Source organism: Mchenga conophoros, linkage group LG6 (genome assembly GCF_057382185.1).
Source record: "Mchenga conophoros isolate Kocher_MC1m ecotype Shallow Benthic linkage group LG6, M_conophoros_male_GT1.1, whole genome shotgun sequence".
NCBI lineage: Eukaryota > Metazoa > Chordata > Actinopteri > Cichliformes > Cichlidae > Mchenga > Mchenga conophoros.
Genome location: NC_140531.1, coordinates 10,905,518 through 10,925,684, shown reverse-complemented (window position 1 = coordinate 10,925,684; position 20,167 = coordinate 10,905,518). Strand labels below are relative to the sequence as shown.

Here is a 20,167-nt window from a genome sequence, read left to right as displayed (position 1 = left end):
TATGTTGCTGCAGTCCAGAATCTGAGTCATGGGCATCTGCGCTGCCTGGACAGAGGAGAGCGATGACCTATATTAGAGTTTGGGTGGTGACAGCTCCTCGTGCCACTTTGAGCTCCCTGTTATAAAACTCCTGGATGGAAACGCAGCTATCTTGACTCTCTGTTAAGTAAGAATGATGGATCTGGAGTTTAAGGAGAGAGAGATTGTGTGGAGGAGGGGCTGCAGGAAATGAACACACCAGGGAGAAGGGAGTAACACTGACTTTATGTTATTTGATGAAAGAGGAGGATTTGTTGTGCTGTGTGTGTGTGAGGGTAGGTTATATACAGGAGTGGGAGGGAGGAATGTGTGTGTATAGGAGAGAGAGTGAGAGAGGTTTCTTCTCAGTTGTTCCTCCTCTCAGTCTGACACCAGCAGTCTGCTTTTCCTCCTCGTCTGAGACTCCTGCAGGTAAGAAAAGCGACCAGACACTCTGACAAGATGTGACAGCGACTTTATGACAATCGACCGACTCTGCATCGTAATGCTGTACAAAAAAAAAAGGAAAAGAAACGGTGAATGAAGGTAAAGAAAAAAGCAGCCGGCGGTGCGCTTGCAGAGACGTGCAGAGGCTGAAGAAGTTATTCACAAGTCGCCAACTCAGCAGTAGCTTTTTTTTTCTTTTGCAAACTTACCCCGGCAGCTATATCACCGCGCACGCTCTCACGCGCCGGCCTACTGCCCGACATTGAGTGCGTGTGCGCGCGTATGTGCTTTATCCGGAGTGCAGATGCATGCCAAGTTGATGCTCTGGCGTTGTAGACGTGGCTTCTTAAACCAATTCATTATAACAGCTGCATGAGTGCAGTGTGTGTTGATCAGCTGATTAGTGGTTGTTACTTGTTATGATTCACAGACACACACGCGCGCACACACACGCAGGCACGCATTGGGGTAATGTTTGTTGGTAGAGTATGATGTAAGAGATTAATTTTTGTTCCCGTTTGATGATATTAAACCAGCTATAAAATCTGACTAATTGTTATTGCCTTTGTAGTTGCACAGCTTTCAGTAACTTTAAAACGTCTGTTGCACACTTTCTTTTCCTGCCTTAAAGCAAGCTGAACGTGTGGCCTAATCAATTTGACAGCATGTTGCATAATAAAATAAGGCCAAGGGTGTGTCAGCCTGCTGTGTGTTTGCCCGAAATCTTCAAGTGTAACTCATGTTTCTGTTTATCCCCCTTAACATTTCTGCAGTATTTTCAAATTTTGCCAAAATGCAGAAACACACTGAATGGAAGGTTACCACATAGTCTTCAGTAAGGCAGGTCATTAATGTGGTCATTAGTTTTCAAAAACCTAAGCATGTAAATGTAGAACTTATTAAAGACAGGTGGAGATTTGATTCTGAAACTGCAACAAGCAATTTAGTAAGAACTGGCTGCATCCTCTGCCACGGAGATCTGTGACAAATGTTACTGTCATGCCAAGACGTGTTACCAAAAGCCACAAAAGGATAACACATGGTGCTGGAGGAAATGTCACTTCATTTTTTGGAGACCATGATATTAATTATTAAAAATCAATCAATCAGTAAATAAATAAATATTCTTGCCAATCGGGTGAGTAGTGGATGAGATATACCAAGTTAGACCAACGTGGAGGACCTCAAGTGGTACTTTTAGGGGCAAATCCTAAACAATACCTTTAAATGCACTCATGCATCAAATAATGTTGCTACCCATGCTCGACCCTCACCTTTGCCATTTACAATGATTGGCCTGAAGCCACATGATCACATTTCCAACCCATCCTTTGAAGCAGAATTGATATAACCTTGTTGGTGTTCATTTGTGTTGATATTCAGCTATCAGGGTGAAGGATGTGAGATATGCATCCTATACGTATGTGGTTGCATGCAGTCCTACAAAAAGCAACAGTGCTGGCCTGAAGGTGAGGATGGCATACATGGGTCAAAAGCTGATTGGTTTAATAGTGAGCCCCACAGACACTGCCCCCTGGTGATAGTTAATAGCTACAATATGTGGACATGGTCTGAAAAGCTATGCATAGGCGCTACGTAGGACACACGCATGACACCATGATAGTCCCTCTAGTTGGTTCGCTGATATGCATGTAGGCATTTGTACAGTATTTTTATATGGCACAAATATTGCTGAAGTTTTGACCTGTTCAGGCTGTTTTCATGAACACGCTGGAGCCCTGAACTGTTTTAGGACTTGTTAAGACAGAGGTACACACGTTCTCCTCCTGCCTGTGTTGGTCCTTTCTGGTAACTTTGGTTTTCGCTCACAGTGCAAACACATGCTTGTTACAGGTGAAATGCTAATTCTAAATGGATGTATCTGATATCCCCGTGTTGGTGTTGTTCCCATCATAATAATGTTGGTCCAGGATCAACATTGTAATTGTAATTTTTGTAATGTCATAACTTTCAGTTTTATATAAAACTCTCTTTAAGAACAAATGGTCAACATTTTAAGCATTTTCTTCATTCATTTATACAACGAACAAATATTTTATTTAGTTTGCTTTGTTGTTGGCCAAATGTAGGTTTGCTAGCGATAGTTTTTAAGTACGTTAGCTAACTTCTTGGCTGCTGCCAGTTGATCCTTGACCAGTGCTAGTGTCATAATATAAGAGCAACACCAACACAGAGATATCAGCTCATGCTTCTGAATGAGCCATAGGTGTGAGTGAGTGTCCTTGTCTCTGTGTTCAGTCCTACATTAGTGAGAACACATATGTTTCCTTCTGCACGCCACATGAGAGAAAGGACATCAGAATGACACGATTCTTCTCAATATCTAAGGTTGAGGTGCAAAAGCTGCTTCAGAAAACCCAAGAAGATGCATCTTTTCTTCATCTCGGTGCACAGCGGCTGGGCACTGCCTCCACTGACCAAAACCTATAATTTCAACAAGTGTTTCCTATCTTGGGACTGTAGAAATATTACTTCCTGTCACTAAGGGTTGGCTTTTTATAAGCTGACAGGTTGCCAGTCAGTCAAGCAGAGTGCCTGCTGAGCGCTTCCCTGTCCTGTGCACTGCGTTCCTGTGACACTGTAAAAATAAGCCACCCATTCAGGGACACTCTGGTAACTGGAGAGCAAATATACAGTAGCATGTGGGATTCTTTGAAGTCTGCAAAATATTTTTTGTGTGTCAACTGCAGTGAATCCACAGTTGACAGCTTTCCAAGAAAAAAATCCAAATAATCACTTGGATTTTCCACACCAGCTCAACGTTCCAACGTAAGCACTTTCAAGCTGCACCACTCATCCTCTTCTTATGGTTACTGCTTTGTGACAGAAATACAGCTTTAGTCTGGATTGTCTTTAAAAGGAACCGAAGGCCATTTCTTGTTGCATTTGCCGCAGAATATTGCCAAAATGACAGAAATACAAATTCATATGATAAATCTGAGCCTAATTTTTCAGACATGTTGGAGAACAGAGCAGAGATGCGTTGCGTGACATCTGACAGGCTGTAATAGCGAGGCAGATAATAACTGTTATATTTTACTATCAGTAGTCAGATAAAAACGTTGGGGCAGCGCTCCAGTTATTTCATTTTTCTCACAGTCATGCGCCATCTGTCATCTCAAATCCTTTTAACATTCATCCATCACTGTAAAAACCTCAGGGAATCTCTCATCTGTCTCTTCCCTGTTTATTTCATTTCCTCAGTTTTCTCCTTTCTCACACAAACATTTCCTCTCGTTCTGTTATGCTTTTCCTTTTCAGAGGCGTTGCGTTTGAGGATGAAAATGAAATAGATAAGAGCGAATGAGAGGAAAAGGTGAAAAATGCAGACCAGACAAGCACATGCAGTTTTGTTTTTATGGCCTAAGAATACAACTCTCATGGGCTTCATTTCCTGCAGCAGCAGGCCTCTAATTCTATCAAATAAAGTTTTTTATTAAGACTTTTTTCAGAGACTTAGATGCTTCTCTGAGAAAACAGAAAATTACAACACATGTAAATGGAAAAATATTAGATCAATATTCAGATTTTTATTGATTAATTGTTGATGGACTATTTTCTGTTGCTGGTCATGTTAGGGAAAACGAGCACTCAAAGCACTTTATACAACATGTGTCATTCAGAAGCAAATCAGGGTTCAGTATCAAGGATACTTTGGCATGCAGACTGGAACAGCCAGGGATCAATCAACCAACCTTTAAGTATGTAGATGGCCTGCTCTAATTCCTGAGCCACAGGCGCCAATATGTAGTTAACAACAAACTGGGCAATTGTTTCCAGTTCAATTTAATTTTTTATAGTGCCAAATCACAACAACAGCTGCCTCGAGCAAAGCAAAGATAATACAATAATAAAGACAAAAGCCAGATGACCCCCTATGAGCTAGCACTTGGTGATGGTGGGAAGGAAAATCTCCCTTTTAACAGGAAGAAACCTTGAGCAGAACCAGGCTGAGGGCAGCAGAAAACAAAATGTGCTGAGATCCATCATGAGGGGTGCTCACTGTCCACCAGTCAGTTGGTCAGTGTTACATCCCCTGCTCCTTAGGGCTCACTGTAGAACCCAATGTAGACTAATCTTGAGATTTTTATTTAATATAACATCAAAGTTTGTGTCTCTAGTTGTGTAAGGAAGCTCAAAGGAAAAGATTGTAGCATTCCCCTTTTAACCAGATGGATTTTATGGTCTTGTGTTTCTCAGTGGTTACAGTTTCGGGGTGGGAGGGTCTGGCTGACTCTGGGTTGTGCATCTTGGAAACATATGTACTCACGTTACCATAAAGCACTCTGGGTAAAGCATCAATCAAGTGTCATATTGTCTGTGCTATGGTTACTGTTACACAGGCACATAATGATGGACACATTTGGGTCTTTTTCTTCATAACCTTCAATTATGTAGTCAAGTTTCATTTGTAGTGAACAGCTTTGAAAAGATTCTCAACCAAAATATTAATTTTGTTTTATATTGTGATCAAAGTTCCAGCCTCAGAAAACTTTCTCACTCTTGTTTTTAGTCTATAGAAAGGCTTATATTTCACTTCTTGATCCTCTGGATACTATACGATAATCCTAAAATAACATAATCTGGTCTGTCAAGTTGACCTTAAGTTCTTACATTTCAAAATGCCAAACATACTTTTAAGAAGTAGTACGGTTTTTTCAAGCCTTTGTTTTTGAATACTTCTTGCTGCAACTCTAAAACCACAATGTCATGGTAAAATTGCATTGTAGTATATTACATCTTGTATAGATCACTAAATGTAGGTGCACAATGGCTAATAAGGGCTGCAAGAGAAACCTGAGAAATACTGTCAATATCATTGTCTCCTGAGAAGATGCAGTTACAGTCCAGATTTATAGACCAGATTTCCACAGGAATGTGAAAAATACGGCACACCAACAAACAACATAACTAACCAAAAAATGTTGGTTTGGGGGCTGATCGTTTTTCACTTTCAAATTCCTCTTTATCAGAGAGTAAAAACACCATTATTATTATATGAGCCATAAAGTTGCATGCATCTGTAAACATCTGCCATCACTGTGGCCTCATATGGACATACAGTTTAACATTGTCCTGGAGCATTACCATTATTTTGATTGCTTATTTCTTTTCTTTCCTTCCATCCTCAGGTTGAGACAGCCATGTTGTCGGGGTGTTTTGGGCTGCTGTTGCTCCTTCCCTTGGTTTGCTGTGTCCCCTCCCCCTCCAGGTCTCCTTCCAGACTCTGCAGACGATGCTGCGACCAGCAAGATTCTCCCGCAGCCACGGCTCAGTATCAAATGCCTGAAGTCCGAACTGTCATTAACATGACCATCCTCAAAGGTACCAGGGACTTGAAAAGCATCTGTTAAGCTCTGAAACACTGCTGATTACAGACTGCGTTCAGTTGATAATTGCAGCTTCACTTTGATGGTCAATCATGCAAATGATACCATGACTGGAGAATCGTTGCTTGTTAATTTACTAAAAAAAATCATTCACTCTTTAAAGTGTGTACTACGAGGGCTCTATTTTAAGCTGCATTTACAAAGTCTGCGCTTTTCCTTTTCCGTGTGTGTGTGTGTGTGTGTGTGTGTGTGTGTGTGTGTGTGTGTGTGTGTGTGTGTGTGTGTGTGTGTGTGTGTACTCCTTAATCAGGAGAGTAATCACATATCTATAATAATGGAATAGAGCTACTAAGTGTAGCCATGCAGTGATGGCTAAGTGGAACTGAGAGTAAAATGAGAGATTGTCAGTGAAAAGGAAATTAGATACTCGCGCAACAGAAGGAATCTGGAACCACTTCAAAAATCAGCCGCTTTTTAACATTTTGTAAAGCAGCAGGCAGCCAAATACTAGTGACAATGGTGGCTTTTCACAGTATCTGTGGTAGGAAATGTATATCAGCATCAAAATATGAATGTATGCAAGGATTTCATTAAGGTGGAATGACATTTTGTTATAATAAATGCATCAGTCAACAAGCCAAAGCTCAAAGGCCAAACGAGGGAAGTTTGCAGTTTGTTAAAAAGCACGTCACAATAATATATACAGCTATAAACTGTATAGTAAAGTCTCCTGTCTTCTGCCACATAGAGGCCTCTCTGATAGATAATCCAGGCAACATACTGGCCATCACAGACTTCTTGGATATTCTGTTCGGTAACTGGGCAAATAATATTACTTTTAATACAGTTGCAAATATTTAATAAAAGCACCAACACCACAAACATCAAAGAGGTCCAGTTCACTGATTTAAACAGACCGAGGGGTATTGTTGCCAACGTGCCAGCTGGATGGGTGGGTAGCATGAACACCCGACTTCGTATCTACTGAGGACCAGCACTGGTGGCTGCTAGTATTTTTTATGTATCTTCCTCTAAACATGTTTGTTTCTGCAGTAAAGACATTTTAACTTGGAGTCTACATAAACAGACTGTTCCCTGTCTGTTACCTCTGACTTACATGGTACTGTGTTACTGGAGGTTACTAAGAGTCTTCATGGGGTTCAGAGTTTGAACCAATGGCAGGTTGACCATACATCCAATTCTGGACTGCATCTAACCTGAACCTGATATTCGTGCAATGAGTTTTAAGAGAATGGGCAACTTCATTTGAAACGGGCTGCAGGATACTCAGACTTGGTCTAAACTAAACTCAAAGATAATTACACTACAAAATGACCCATTTAGAGAGAGAAAAACAATGCTTGCCACAGTATAATTCACCAGGCTCTAGACTGCATTGCCAAATAAGCAGGCAGTTACTTTGGTGTCCCAGATTTTCAGTGGTCCAAAAAGTCCTAGGTTGTCTTGTTGCACTAGCTTCTACTAATACTTACCAATTACAGGGCAATATTAAAATAAATGTGAGAAACCTTAAAGCTTACCTGATCTTAAAGCTCTTTGTCACAACCCACTTTCAACATCACAAATATTTCCGAGCAAATTGTTCCTACATTGTGTATTTTCTTTAAAAAACCAAAACCGTGGTTACTTCAATAACCACAAATTAACACCAGTAAACGTGGGCTCGGTTACACAGCTATAGACACACATCAAGCAGAACGTGGGGGAAAAGGACCAACAAAACATGTCCTACTAACCTCAGGCCCACTTTAAATTAAAAAGAAGCAGATTAAATAAAACTTGGAAGTGGTCCAGTTTGACTCCTTAATCTGCCGTCCTATAAACACCGTGGATCCTGTGCTTACTACACCTGATTACACAGTCAAATCCATGACAGCTTGTTTGAGTTACTGTTACTGCAGGCAGTGAGGAAGGCCAACAGTGAAGACTTTGAGTGTCAGTGTTTGTGCATCTGTGTGGCTTTATCTGTGCGTGCACATACTAGTACATATATATATATATATATATATATATATATATATATATATATATATATATATATATATATATATATATATATATATATACATACAATGAAGGTAAGAGAAAGAGGGGGAAGTGTTGTGAGAGAATCAGTGGGGTTAAAAAGTGGGAATCAGTGGGATTTCCCAATGCAAGAGATCGAGTTGGAGAGGGATTTGCAAGAACATGTGTGTTTAATATGATAAGTCAGTCAGCCAACTCAGCCAGAGCAATCCAGATGATGTGTCATCACTCTGTTGTTTTATCTGTTGGTTCTTTGATTACCGGACGTGCCAAGTCTGTTCTGACCCACGATCAGCCCGTAAACCAGTCCAACCATTGAACCACAAAAATGTCTCTGCTGGTCTATCATTAAGCTTCTCACATGCAAACACAGTTCAAGTGTTTTTGTGCCATGTCGCAACTTTCCTCATCGAAGTCCAACTGTAATTTCATGGACTCAGTGGGAAGTCAAAATGTGAAGCAACTTTGCGTTGCACAGCAAGCAAACTGAACTAAGTGCATGATCAAAAATGCAGCAGTATGTGCTGTTGGTTTTACTCAAACAGTGTAACCATAGTCAGTAAGTCAATCTCAGTTTGCCAAATTTCTCAAAAGAAACACGAACCTTCAGTCACGGGCAAATCAGAATTTACACCCACACATTTTCCTTTAGTAGCATTACATTGAAAAGTTAATTTGGTGTCTTGATCCATCCTCAAAATCCCAGAAACCTGATTCTGTTCATCTGGACATTGTGTTTTTATTGGTAGAAACAAGGAGGGGGCCTAATGGTGCATTTTGAAACATCTTACAACTGCAGCATTTAACCAGCTCTCTGTGAATGGTACTCATGGCCATTCATCAAAGGTCATGACAATTTGTATATTAATGATCATAATACTGAACTCACGGCCTATAATGTACTTTTTATAAGGTTGGGGAAACCTGCAGTCAACTGACACTGAAGAAATCACCTGGATGACTGACTGAAAATGCAACATTCAGGTGATTTCTTCAGTGTCAGTTGACTGCACTCTGGGAAAAAGTTCTGTTGTTCACCTTTAGGGCTGTGCATGGTGAATCGCCCACCTATATTAGCAAACGTTTGTATCCATATGTCACCAGCAGGACTCACAGGTCTTCTGATCAGGGCTTGTCACTCATCCTAACATATTAGCCATCATAATAATTACTTTGTGCCTCTGACGGCTTCTTCAAGGTCAAATAAGACCAAACTTTCATAAAATGTCTTTTATCTCTAAAACTATGCTTAAAAATCTGTTGCCTTAGTTTGTATTTGCAACATTTAGGTATTGTTTAAATACACGTTATAGTTTCCATCCAATTATCAGGTCACATTTGACCTCTGACCTTTCATGTCTGCCTTTCTGTCAAGTTGATTCCAAAATGCATGACTTTGGAGTTAAGTCTTGGTGTCGTGCAATGTTGCTTAATTTTAGTAATAGGATCTTATGTTTGTTTCTATGAAACCCTGCAGTTTAACGTTTGCTGCTTTCAGTGTCAGTGTACTTTCAGTTCCCAAATTAACATGTTTATCTAAAATTTATCTTTTAAGTTGCTCAACTTGTGGGTCTTGATCCACTTTCGGACTCTAGATTCATCCCAAGTAAATCAAAAGCAAATAAAAAGAAGTGTTGCTTGATGTACTTGATACATGGAACAGCAGTGTCCACATTCCAGCTGCATAGTTGTAAAGAAAAGCAACAATACCATTGGCTAATTGGTGCTTTTTTAAGTGCATGTGACTCTCTTTGATAACAAGTTTATTGTTGCAGTCATTCCTGAATCTGTGCAGCAATTCTCATCTCTTTAACTTTCCACTTGTAACTGCTGTTACAATCTCCGCCCATACCGCCATGTATACTACTTTTGAGGCCTCAGGCCTGGGAAAGGAGCAACGTCTGTGATCTTTTTCCAGACATTCAGTGACTCATAACCATCTGATCGTAATATCCTAAACCTACAGTGTCATAGACCTATATTTGCCTACAAGAAGAGCAACAGCAAGTCTTAGTGATATTTAAAATACTATTCTATGTTGTATATAGTGTATGTATTAAAATGAGCACATGAAAGTTAGTAATTAAATTAAAACCCATGACGTAAACGTGTATATTTCACACTTAGAACCATTTCCTTGTTTGCCATTATATTTTTTTATATTTTTATTTTTTGTTAAAAATAGGTTAAAAAACATGTAAAGGTTTCCAAACCAAAGAAACAATGGGTTTTTTCTCATCTAAGTATTTTGCAACATGTAACAGTAACTGTGTATTATTGCCGGATAAGTCACTCACTGTAGGTCATTGTGACCAGATGTGCTGCTAAGCTACTGTTTGTGGAAACTGCTGTAACTCTGCTCGGGACTTTTTTGCTTGGACGCTGGTCACAGCTGGAGACGTCACTGTGGCTCTGTGGAGAGGATGAGCAGTGCTTACCTCTACAGGAAGTGTTGGTCATGGTTAAAGAGGGAAGCACTGTGGCTTCTTCCTGTGGGGTTTAGCGATCCCAGAGGTGTTTAACTCATAACTGAAGTTTTAGTTGCCTAAAATAATGCAGAGCAAGCTCAGCAAGACTTCGCAAGAAAGTCATATTTACAGGTTTCTTTTTATCACCCTATAACCTCAGAGCCTCTCAAAACTGACGAAACTATCATACACCAGTTTTTTTTCTAAAAGCTATAGTGTAATCTCTTTGTACAGGCACTACAGTATTTAGGAGAAAACCCAACCAATAATATGATCCCCAGTATCTTCCAAACAGTTAACACCACTAGCCTGAACTCTTGATCATGAACTCTTGGCATGTGGTCCTAAACTTTTGATAAACAGCCTGTTTCCGTTTAAACGTTGTTTCTAATAAATTGCATGCTCAAAATATGTTTTGTCTCACTCCCATTTCTTCTTGTTGCATGTTGAAGCTCTGCTTGGAACCTTGTCAAGATCCAACAATGCAAAATATGATTTTCTGCCATTTTTTAAGTGGTCTTAAATTTTTGATTGGGACAGTACAAGGCAGGATGGAGCCATAGTTTCATGTTGTTTACGCCAAGTTCTGACCATCTGAAAGTTGCATCAGAAATTGAGATTGAGATTCATCAGACCAGGCAACATTTTTTCAATCTTCTATTGACCGATTTTGGTGAGCCTGTGTCAAAAATTGTAGCCAAAAGCCCACACTGTGCTCCTTTGCTGCTGTAGCCATTCTGCTGCAAGGGAATGCACAACATGTCTGTTGTGCATTCAGAGAAGCATCTCTGCATTCCTTGGTTGTGATTAATGTTTTTTTGAGTTACTGTTGCCTTCTTATCAGCTCAAAGCTGTGTGGCCATTTCCCGCTGACCTCTGACATTAACAAGTCAGTTTCACCCAGAGAACTGCTGTTCACTGGATATTTTCTCTGTTTTGGACCATTCTCTGTAAACCCTACAGATGGTTGTTTTGGAAAATCCCAGAAGATCATCAGTTTCTGCAATAATCAGCCCATCTAGAACTAATGCCAGTTTTAGAGTCACGTAAATCATCTTTCTTCTCCATTCTGATTCTCAGTTTTAAACTCAGCAGGTTGTCTCGACCACGTCTACATTCCTAAATGCACTAGGCTTCCTCCATGTGACAGGCTGATTAGATATTTGCATTAACGAGCAGTTGAATAGGTGTAATGAAGCGGCCAGTCAGTATGTATGGCAGAAAATAGGGAGCACAAGTGCTTGCCTTTAGGCTTGTCAAGCCATCTTCGAATTGGCCTAGAATATTGCTGTAATAAAGTTTCACGTAGATCCTTGATGATAGATAGATTTGAGCCAACTCTGCTGTCAGCTGAAAGTGAAAATGGTCACCCACTTTTCATCCCATAATTTCAGTAAGCTGCACTGCTCCTAAATTAGCTTCTGTTTATGTATGCCTGAGCCTTTTCTTGGCTCACATCTTTTTACAGCTGTTCCACAGCGATATGGTGATGGCATGTAGGAAGGCTTACCGAATAAGCAGTGTCACTTGACATGCAAATGTACAATCAGCTCAAAAGTATTCTCTTGTGTTTCGGGAATAATAGCACCACTCAAAATGTTCGCTTAAATAGAGACATTTCAGTCAGTAGTCACAAAATCGCATTAATCATTTTTAGAGCTTGTTGTCACATCGCATTTAAATTTAAAATCAAGAGGACGTTTTGGTGGCGTGTGGTGGCAGCTTAGCAGAATCCAGGGAAGACAGATATAAACAAGAAAAGAGCAAATAAAAACTAGGAAAACATATCCAAGTAATTTTTTTAAAAACATATTTTAAGCTGAACATGCACCAATCAGGTAAAGTGATGAAGTGAATAAAACTGATTATCTTTTCACCTGCTAGTGGCTGGGATATATTAGGGAGCAAGAAAACATTGTGTTCTCACAGTTCATGTGCTTGATAGAAGGGCCATACTGCGATGACTTGGTCAGAGCATCTTCAAAATTGCAGCTCTTGTGTGGTGTTCCTGGTCTGCAGTGGTCAGTCTATCAATCTATCAAAAGTGTTCTAGTAGTGAACCAGCGACACGGTCGTGGGCAGCCAAGGCTCACTGATGCACGTGGGGAGCGAAGGCTGGTCCTTTTGATCCAATCCAACCGATGAGCTACTGTAGCTTAAAAATGTAATGCTGTTTTTGATAGAAAGATGTCAGTGCATCGTAGGCTGTTATATAGAAGACTGTACAGCCACCAATCAGGGTGACCATGCTGACTCCTGGAAACAATGGGTATGTGAGTAACAGAACTGGATACCAGAGCAATGGAAGAAGATGACCTGGTCTCATGAATCACGTTTTCTTTCAAATCAAGCAGATGGCAGTGTGAGAGTGATGCACTATGGGAAGAAGACAAGCTGGCAGAGGCAGTGTGATGGGCAATGTTCTGCTGAGAAACCTTGTACCACCTACCTAAGCACTGCTACAGACCATGTACACCCTTTCATGGAAATGGTGTTCCCTGATGACTGGAGGCTCATCCAGCAGGATAATGCTCCCTGCCACAAAGCAAAAGTTCTTCATGAATGGTTTGAGGAGCACAACAACGAGTTTGGGGTGTTGGCTTGAACTCCAAATTCCCCAGATCTCAATTTAATTGAGCGACTGTGTGATGTGCTGGACAAACAAGGCCAATCCACGGAGGTCGCACCTAGCAACTTCCAGGACATAAAGTGTCTGCTGCTAACATTTTGGCGCCAGATACCACAGCACACCTTCAGGAGTCTAGTGGAGTCCGTGCCTTGATGGGTCAGGGAAGATTTAGCAGCAAAAGGGGGGCCAACACAATATTAGACAGGTGGTGTTGTTATGTTATGACTGATTGGTGCATTTAATTCATACACCAATCAGTTTGTATGGCCAAAAGGGAGGCAATTTGAAGGAAGCAAGGCTAGATGACCATTTTGATACCTTTGGATTGCACCAACCCCTACTTGTTCTTTTAAGGGAGATTTTATGAAACAGTGCGTCATCACGAAAGCTCCAAGTCAGTTTTAGAAGAATGATGCTCATTCCTCCAGTAGAGCTCATGTGCTGTCTCAGGGTGTCAGCAGTAGTAGTTCACCTTCAGATGCCTAGAACAGCAGCAGAAAAAGGAGAAATAAATGTGTTTAACTGAAATGATTACAGTTCCTTCTGGTCTTTGGCTGTGATTACTTCAAATTTAATGAGGCAGTAGATTCTGGAAACAAACTGCTTTTTACAGACATGCTGTCCTCACAAGGTCTACCCGAACATTTCGTCTTAAAGTCCACGAGGAGGTCAAGTTTAAAATAAGCACTACTTTGAATGAAAGAGTTCCTTTAGATTTATAAGCAGGATTTGAAATGTCAGATATAAAAGGTTTACTGGAATTTGTTGCTGCTTCTAGATTTGTAGCCACTATGAAAAAGTTCAGGCAGGTACTGTGCGCACAATAAAACGGAGACCTGAAAATGGAAGAGTTGAGAGAAAATCTTTGAATCCAACTAAATGCTGCACTTTGCTAAATGACAAGATCACTTTGAGTTCTTGGAAGAAAGAAACATCTGGTGCAGCCAGCTGGGAATAAATTAATGTGGTCTTGACATGCCTTTGCTATTAATGGGTACAGTGAGCAGTAGTATATCTCACTTTGCAAAAGCTAACCTCTTCTTTATTAAAATGTCTGTTAAGAGCTTTACTTTTAACCCTGTTAAGCCAAGTGTATCACATTTGATACATGTGTTGAGCCTGTGAGTTTTTGAGACTTCTACACATATAAAATCATTTATGAAATTTAAAAATGAAAGATTTCATCAGAAGGTTTACTAAACACTATATTTTCAAGAATATAGAATTTTCTGGCAATTATTTCATGGTTCAGGCTTTAAAGGGTTAAAATATTCAAACATGCAAGTCACGCGTGTGGGTTTTCTGTCTTCCTCCCTGTTCATGTTTCATTTTGTCCCTTTAGGTGATAAAGGAGACAAAGGAGACAAAGGTACACCCGGAAAACCAGGTCTGGAGGGCGCTCCTGGCTACCGAGGCCCCATGGGCCCTAAAGGCAGCAAAGGCCAAGCAGGTGCACCCGGAGACGCCTGCAAGATCCCTCACTCTTCTTTCTCTGTGGGACGCCGCAAATCCCTGCACAGCCTGGACTACTACCAGGCGCTGGTGTTTGACACTGTGTTTGTCAACCTCTACGAGCACTTTAACATGTTCAAAGGCAAGTTCTACTGCTACGTGCCCGGGATCTACTTCTTCAACGTCAATATCCACACGTGGAACTTTAAGGAGACATACCTCCACCTGATGCACAACGACAAGGAGCAGGTGATCCTGTACGCTCAGCCCAGCGAGCGGTCCATCATGCAGAGTCAGAGCGTCATGCTGGATCTGGCTCTGAATGACGAGGTCTGGGTGCGGCTCTACAAAAGGGAGCGGGACAACGCCATTTACAGCGACGACGTGGATGTTTACATCACCTTCAACGGATACCTGGTGGCTCCCAGCATCCAGTGAGGAGAAGGCAGGATGGAGAGGCTGTGTGGGTCCAATTACTAAGTCTTTTTCCCAGGGATATTACTTTGTGCCAAGAAACAGGTACTTATTAGCGCACAAAACAATTTAGGTGCTTAAATATTCCTTTCAACCCAGAGAGGAAAATGCTGTTTTGTTAAATAAAGACTGCCCAAAATGCTTAAATCTAAACCTTAAAAAGAAAAAGGAAATAGGAGGCACAACTGGTACAGCATAGGGGAAAAAAGTTTAAATAATTACTTTGTACTAGAAATACTTTATCGTACAAAGATCTTACTTTTTGTGCCATTTCCCATGATCACCTGCTTTCAGGTACTTTTTAATCAGACGTCACACCAATTTTTCAGGAGTTTAAAATCTGTGCAATCAGTTTTATGTGACATTTATGGTGCGATGCCTCTTAGCAACATAGAATCTGTCAGAGTGAAATGTATTGTGGCAGTCGGCTATTCATTAAACAAATGTCCTCTTTCACAGAAGCAATTTAAAATGTCAGTTCATCCAAATTACAAAAATGTCCCACAGCCGCCACCATTCCACCATCTGTATGGAGCCATGCAGAAATGGAAATGCTGAATCTAAAAGATCCACTGTCCTAATATAAAATGATTGCATACACATTATGCAACTCCACGAAACACCAGCTAACAGACAACAGGGTCGATTTTAAGCATTGCATATCCTCAGGTGCTTTACAGGAAATTATTACATTATGGAGGGACTTAAACACATTTGACTTCCAGGCTTTACACATTATACTGTAATTTACTCAAAGTATAATTTACTCACTGCAAGTAACCGAATACTTAAAATTACTTTACAGGTTTCTTGCAAAAGCCTGACTTGTTACCCTCTTATGTACCTGCCGGTAAATATAATTACATTGTAATTTCATATAAAATACATTGAATTACACCCTTAGTTGTGAGTTTTATTACAAAAATGCTACCAAATATTTGCAGAATTTTTGTGGAACAAATTCTACAGGGATGCACCCAAACACAAGACATCAGGTAAAAGTCCAAACATCCCAATCTTTAATGCAAAACACTGTCAGAGATCACACTGTCAGAATCAGACAGCACAGCAAACGATCCAAATGAGGTGCAGGGAAAAGGCAAAGATCATGGAGCAGTTCAGAGGTCATGCATGAGAATGCAAAATACGAACATCGGGGACAAGGCACAGGGAAGATGAGCAATAATAAAACAAATACAAAAGAAATCAGAGTGGGTCGTTCAATCTCAAAAGAAGAAGAAAAATAATACAGATAAATATTTGCATACATCATAATTTGTTTGTCAAAACAAAACAAGCAGTTGTAATTATATTTACCTACAAATACTTAACGGCAGTGAGATCGTTGAGGTCGAGTCATTCTCATTCTCACTCCTTCACATTTCTTCTTTGCTAGTGAGCTCCAGCCCGTTTTTTTTTTTTCAAGTGGATCACAATGGCTGTGAGCATCTGCTCTCATACATAACGAAAATCATAATCCAACTCGAGTGCTTATATTTGCAGTGACGTGGCAGGAAAATATTGCACAACTGGATTTACATTATTGTCTTTTTGTAATTTTGGTGAGCTGACCACTTTCCCAGCATATGAAAATACATACGGTGCTTTTATCAAATTCAGGAATGTATTTGACAGTTATTGTTTATTGTTTTAGGGACTTGAGGCTGCAGAGCAGTTTATGTAAATGTCTGTAAATGAGCTTTCTATAATAGCTTTAATATGTTTTACCACTTAAGCTGTTGGGTCTGGACTGTGTATGTCTACGTGTGTTTGTTTATATAACATATAAAAACAGTATTCCCTTCACAAACCAAGTCTCTCCTCATTTGTATTAGTGAGCAACAAAAGGGCTTGTAGTTTTATATCAAATGAAGAGCTCTATACTGTGTCAAGATTCAAAAGAGCTTTTTTGTGTGTTAACAATTCTGGAAGATTTTCCTCACCTGTCTAATTCTCTTCATGTTGCACCCTCCAGATTAGTGCTTGGCCACTCAACCTTATGAGGGGAATGACACTTGTGATCAAGTCTGAAAACTGGCCAGATTTCTAAAATAAACAAACAAACTAGCAAACAAAAACCCATCTCAAACTCTGAGAGACAGCGGATGAGTCCACAGCATGCCAGCTCCATCTGTTTGGCCATATATCTCCCATTAGCTGTAATGCCGTCCTCAGGGAGGCTCGGGGAGGAAAGGCAGACTGCAGCACTGTAAATACTTTAAGCCTTCGATGGAGATCTGAAAACTGTGATGGGAAACAAAGCAGGACAGCTTTCCTGGATCATCAGCCCAGACTAGTGGAGCCTGTTCCAACATGCACAGCAGGCAAGCTGTTAGTTCAAATGAGTACTTTAGGGGTTTAATTTGGTTTGGTTTAGCTTTTCCTACTATGTTTTGCCATTACAGACAGAATATTTACGTGCAAATAAATGGGTCAAAATATGTATTTGAGTAAAAGATACTCTTTACATCAAAGGCAATTAAATGCACCATTAGAGAGAGAAATAAATCAGCAGTGAACCAGTGGCAAAACCAGCAAAACTATTGGCAATAAGAAGTCTAATGGGAAAAGCTTTACACATAGTGTGTAAACTGGCTCACTATGTTGCCCATTAACAACAACAGCACTTAAAATAAATACTCTCACAGTCGGTTAAAGCGATAAGCTCAATTAACTTCAAGTTTACAGGATTCATGAAAACAACCGTCCGGTTCAGGCTGTTTCAACTAATCCCATTAAACTTAAACAATGAACAAGTAACTGAGACACATTTTCCTTCCAATTATCCCCGATGAGTGAAAAGCACCAGCTATCACTGCAGTAATGAAATTCTCATTTTGCGTCTGGCAGCATTCTTCAGGTAGAAAGGTGGGCTACAGATTCATTTAGATGATCTATAATAATCATCGCACACAGTACAAACTCCACTTTACCCCCTGCTCTTTGAAGCACCTGAAGACTATTACAAACTAACCAGTTATCGGACTCATCTCGGACGGGGTTGAGTCTGCCCACAGCAGGGGTGTCAAACTCCAGGCCTCAAGGGCTGGCGTCCTGCTGGTTTTAGATGTCACCCTGGGTCAACACACCTGAATCAAATGATTAGTTCATTACCAGGCCTCTGGGGAACTTCAGGACATGTTGAGGAGGTAATTTAGCCATTTAAATCAGCTGTGTTGGATCAAGGACACATCTAAAAGCTGCAGGACACCGGCTCTCGAGGCCTGGAGTTCGACACCTGTGGCCCAACAGGATGGAGGCTGAACGTCTGGTGTGCTGAATGCCCAGAAGACAGTGGAGATTACTGTGGACTTCAGGAAGCACGCAGCCCCACTCCCCCCCCCCCATCATCCTGACTGCCACCCTCATCACCACTGTGGACTCATTCCACTTCCATGGTACCACCATCACACAGGACCTGAAGTGGGAGCCCACCATCACCTCTGTCATAAAGAAAGCCCAGCAGAGGATGTACTTCCTGAGGCAGCTGAAGAAATTCAACCTGCCGGCCCAGACGATGATGCAATTCTACATTTTTTTGTAAACAGAGTTTTTGGTTGACTCAGTGACTCCAAGGTGCCCAGGTCCTGTGACTGCAAAACAAGCCCAAACCATCACCTCTCCACCATTGTGCTGATAGTTGGTGTGAGGTGTTTGCGTTGATCTGTGGTGTTTAGATTTCATCAAGTGTGTGCATTATGGCCAAATATCGCCACTTGGTCCAAATGTCCAAAGTGGAGACATGCAAAAGACATTGTTCTTCTAGAAGAGCGTAGAGATGAGACGTAACTCTTGGTTTGTTTGTTTTTTCAGTTTCTGTGAGCACTGCACAGCCTGACCTTGGGCTGAATTTGCTGGTACCATGAGAGACATTCAAAATAAACAGATGATGCTAAAAACACCCTTTGTGTGTTTTGGCAGTTGTAGATGATGCTAACTGCTTCAGCTCAATTTGAGTCATTTAATGACATCAATGACTTCATTTATTGCATACAAGAATTACACCAGTCCTCAGTGGAGAGGAAAATAGTACCATTTTGTGTAAAGTTGTAAAAAAGACAAAGAAGAGAGCTACTCATTAGATATCGTCGTCCATTTTTATTTGTTTGCGCTCGAATAATAATCAAAAAGAAAAAAATTCCCATATAACGTAAATCCGTTGATGAACTGCTTCTGTCACGGCTGATGTTGGTTCCCTAGATTAAACGTTTTTTTATGCTGACAGACTTAGAAGAAATAAACCACTGAAGGCTGGAAAAATCCACAAAGACTAAACCAGCGTAATAAGAACCACCTGAAGAGCAAAGTGAGTTGGAAACAGGCCCAAAGATGCTGGAAATAGTTAATCTATAAAAAAAAAGAAGCAAAGGACATAAAAAATGGGGCTTGTTATCAGTATGAGTGTATCATTTCTGAAGCCTTGAGCATTCCTGTGTCTTAGTCGTTCTGCAGTTATGTAACAGGCAAAGCAAAAGGAAGTCAGTGTGTGGAGCCGGTGTGGTGGAGGACAAGGTTTTGATAAATGTTATGAGACTGAAGACAGGTTAAAGACAGTTTTATTTAAGTTGTGGCATTTGAAGGCTGAGCCTGAGGCTAACAGCTGTTTTCAGGGCTGATTGAACTGCAGTCTGTTCCCCCTGTAGATTAGAAACAGGAAACAGGGCCGAGTGCTGAGGCAGGGCTCACCTAATTACAAACACATGACCTCTGACCACACTCATCTGTCACAAGGAGATGGGAAAGAAAGAGGAGCTGGAAGGAGGAAAAGGAAACAAGGCAGAAGCAAGGAGCCTCATGGAAAGAAAATAATAATAATTAACTGGACGTTGAAAAAAAATAAGTATGGATCAAAAGACAGCCCATTTCCTGACAGATTCTTGAAATCACAAAATTACAGCTCACTGAAACAGAAAACCCCAGGATATAAATCTCGAAAATGTAGAATTTCTAGCTCTACAATCCACCACTGCAGCATAAATAGAGCAGACAGGAAGGCATGCTGACAGAGCCAACTGCCCTTTCATACTCACTCCAAAGTAAGCAACATAATTTCAGAGTGGCCGAGAGTTATGCCGCTTGTAGATGGAGTGTGCATGCAATACCAGTGAGCTACACAGTGTCAGTGTGTGCGTGTGCTCCTTAACGGAGACACATTGAGGTCATTCAGAGTCTCATGTTGGCAACAGTCTGCAGCTGCATTTGCTTTTTGTTACTGACAGATGGAAGTAAAGGAATCACCCAAAAAACAAGTGCCTCAGCAGGTTTATGTTGGTGGGCTTTAG

At 40.7% G+C, this 20,167-nt stretch overlaps 1 protein-coding gene across 1 annotated transcript; it reads left to right on the top strand.

Moving 5' to 3' along the window:
• Positions 1-293: 293 nt before the first annotated feature.
• c1qtnf6b (C1q and TNF related 6b) lies at positions 294-16,695 on the top strand. Its single transcript, XM_085276138.1, has 3 exons — positions 294-450; positions 5,619-5,811; positions 14,302-16,695. The coding sequence occupies exons 2-3, from the start codon at positions 5,631-5,633 to the stop codon at positions 14,847-14,849; spliced, it is 729 nt and encodes a 242-aa protein (XP_085132264.1). The 5' UTR covers positions 294-450; positions 5,619-5,630; the 3' UTR covers positions 14,850-16,695.
• The last annotated feature ends 3,472 nt before the right edge of the window (positions 16,696-20,167 follow it).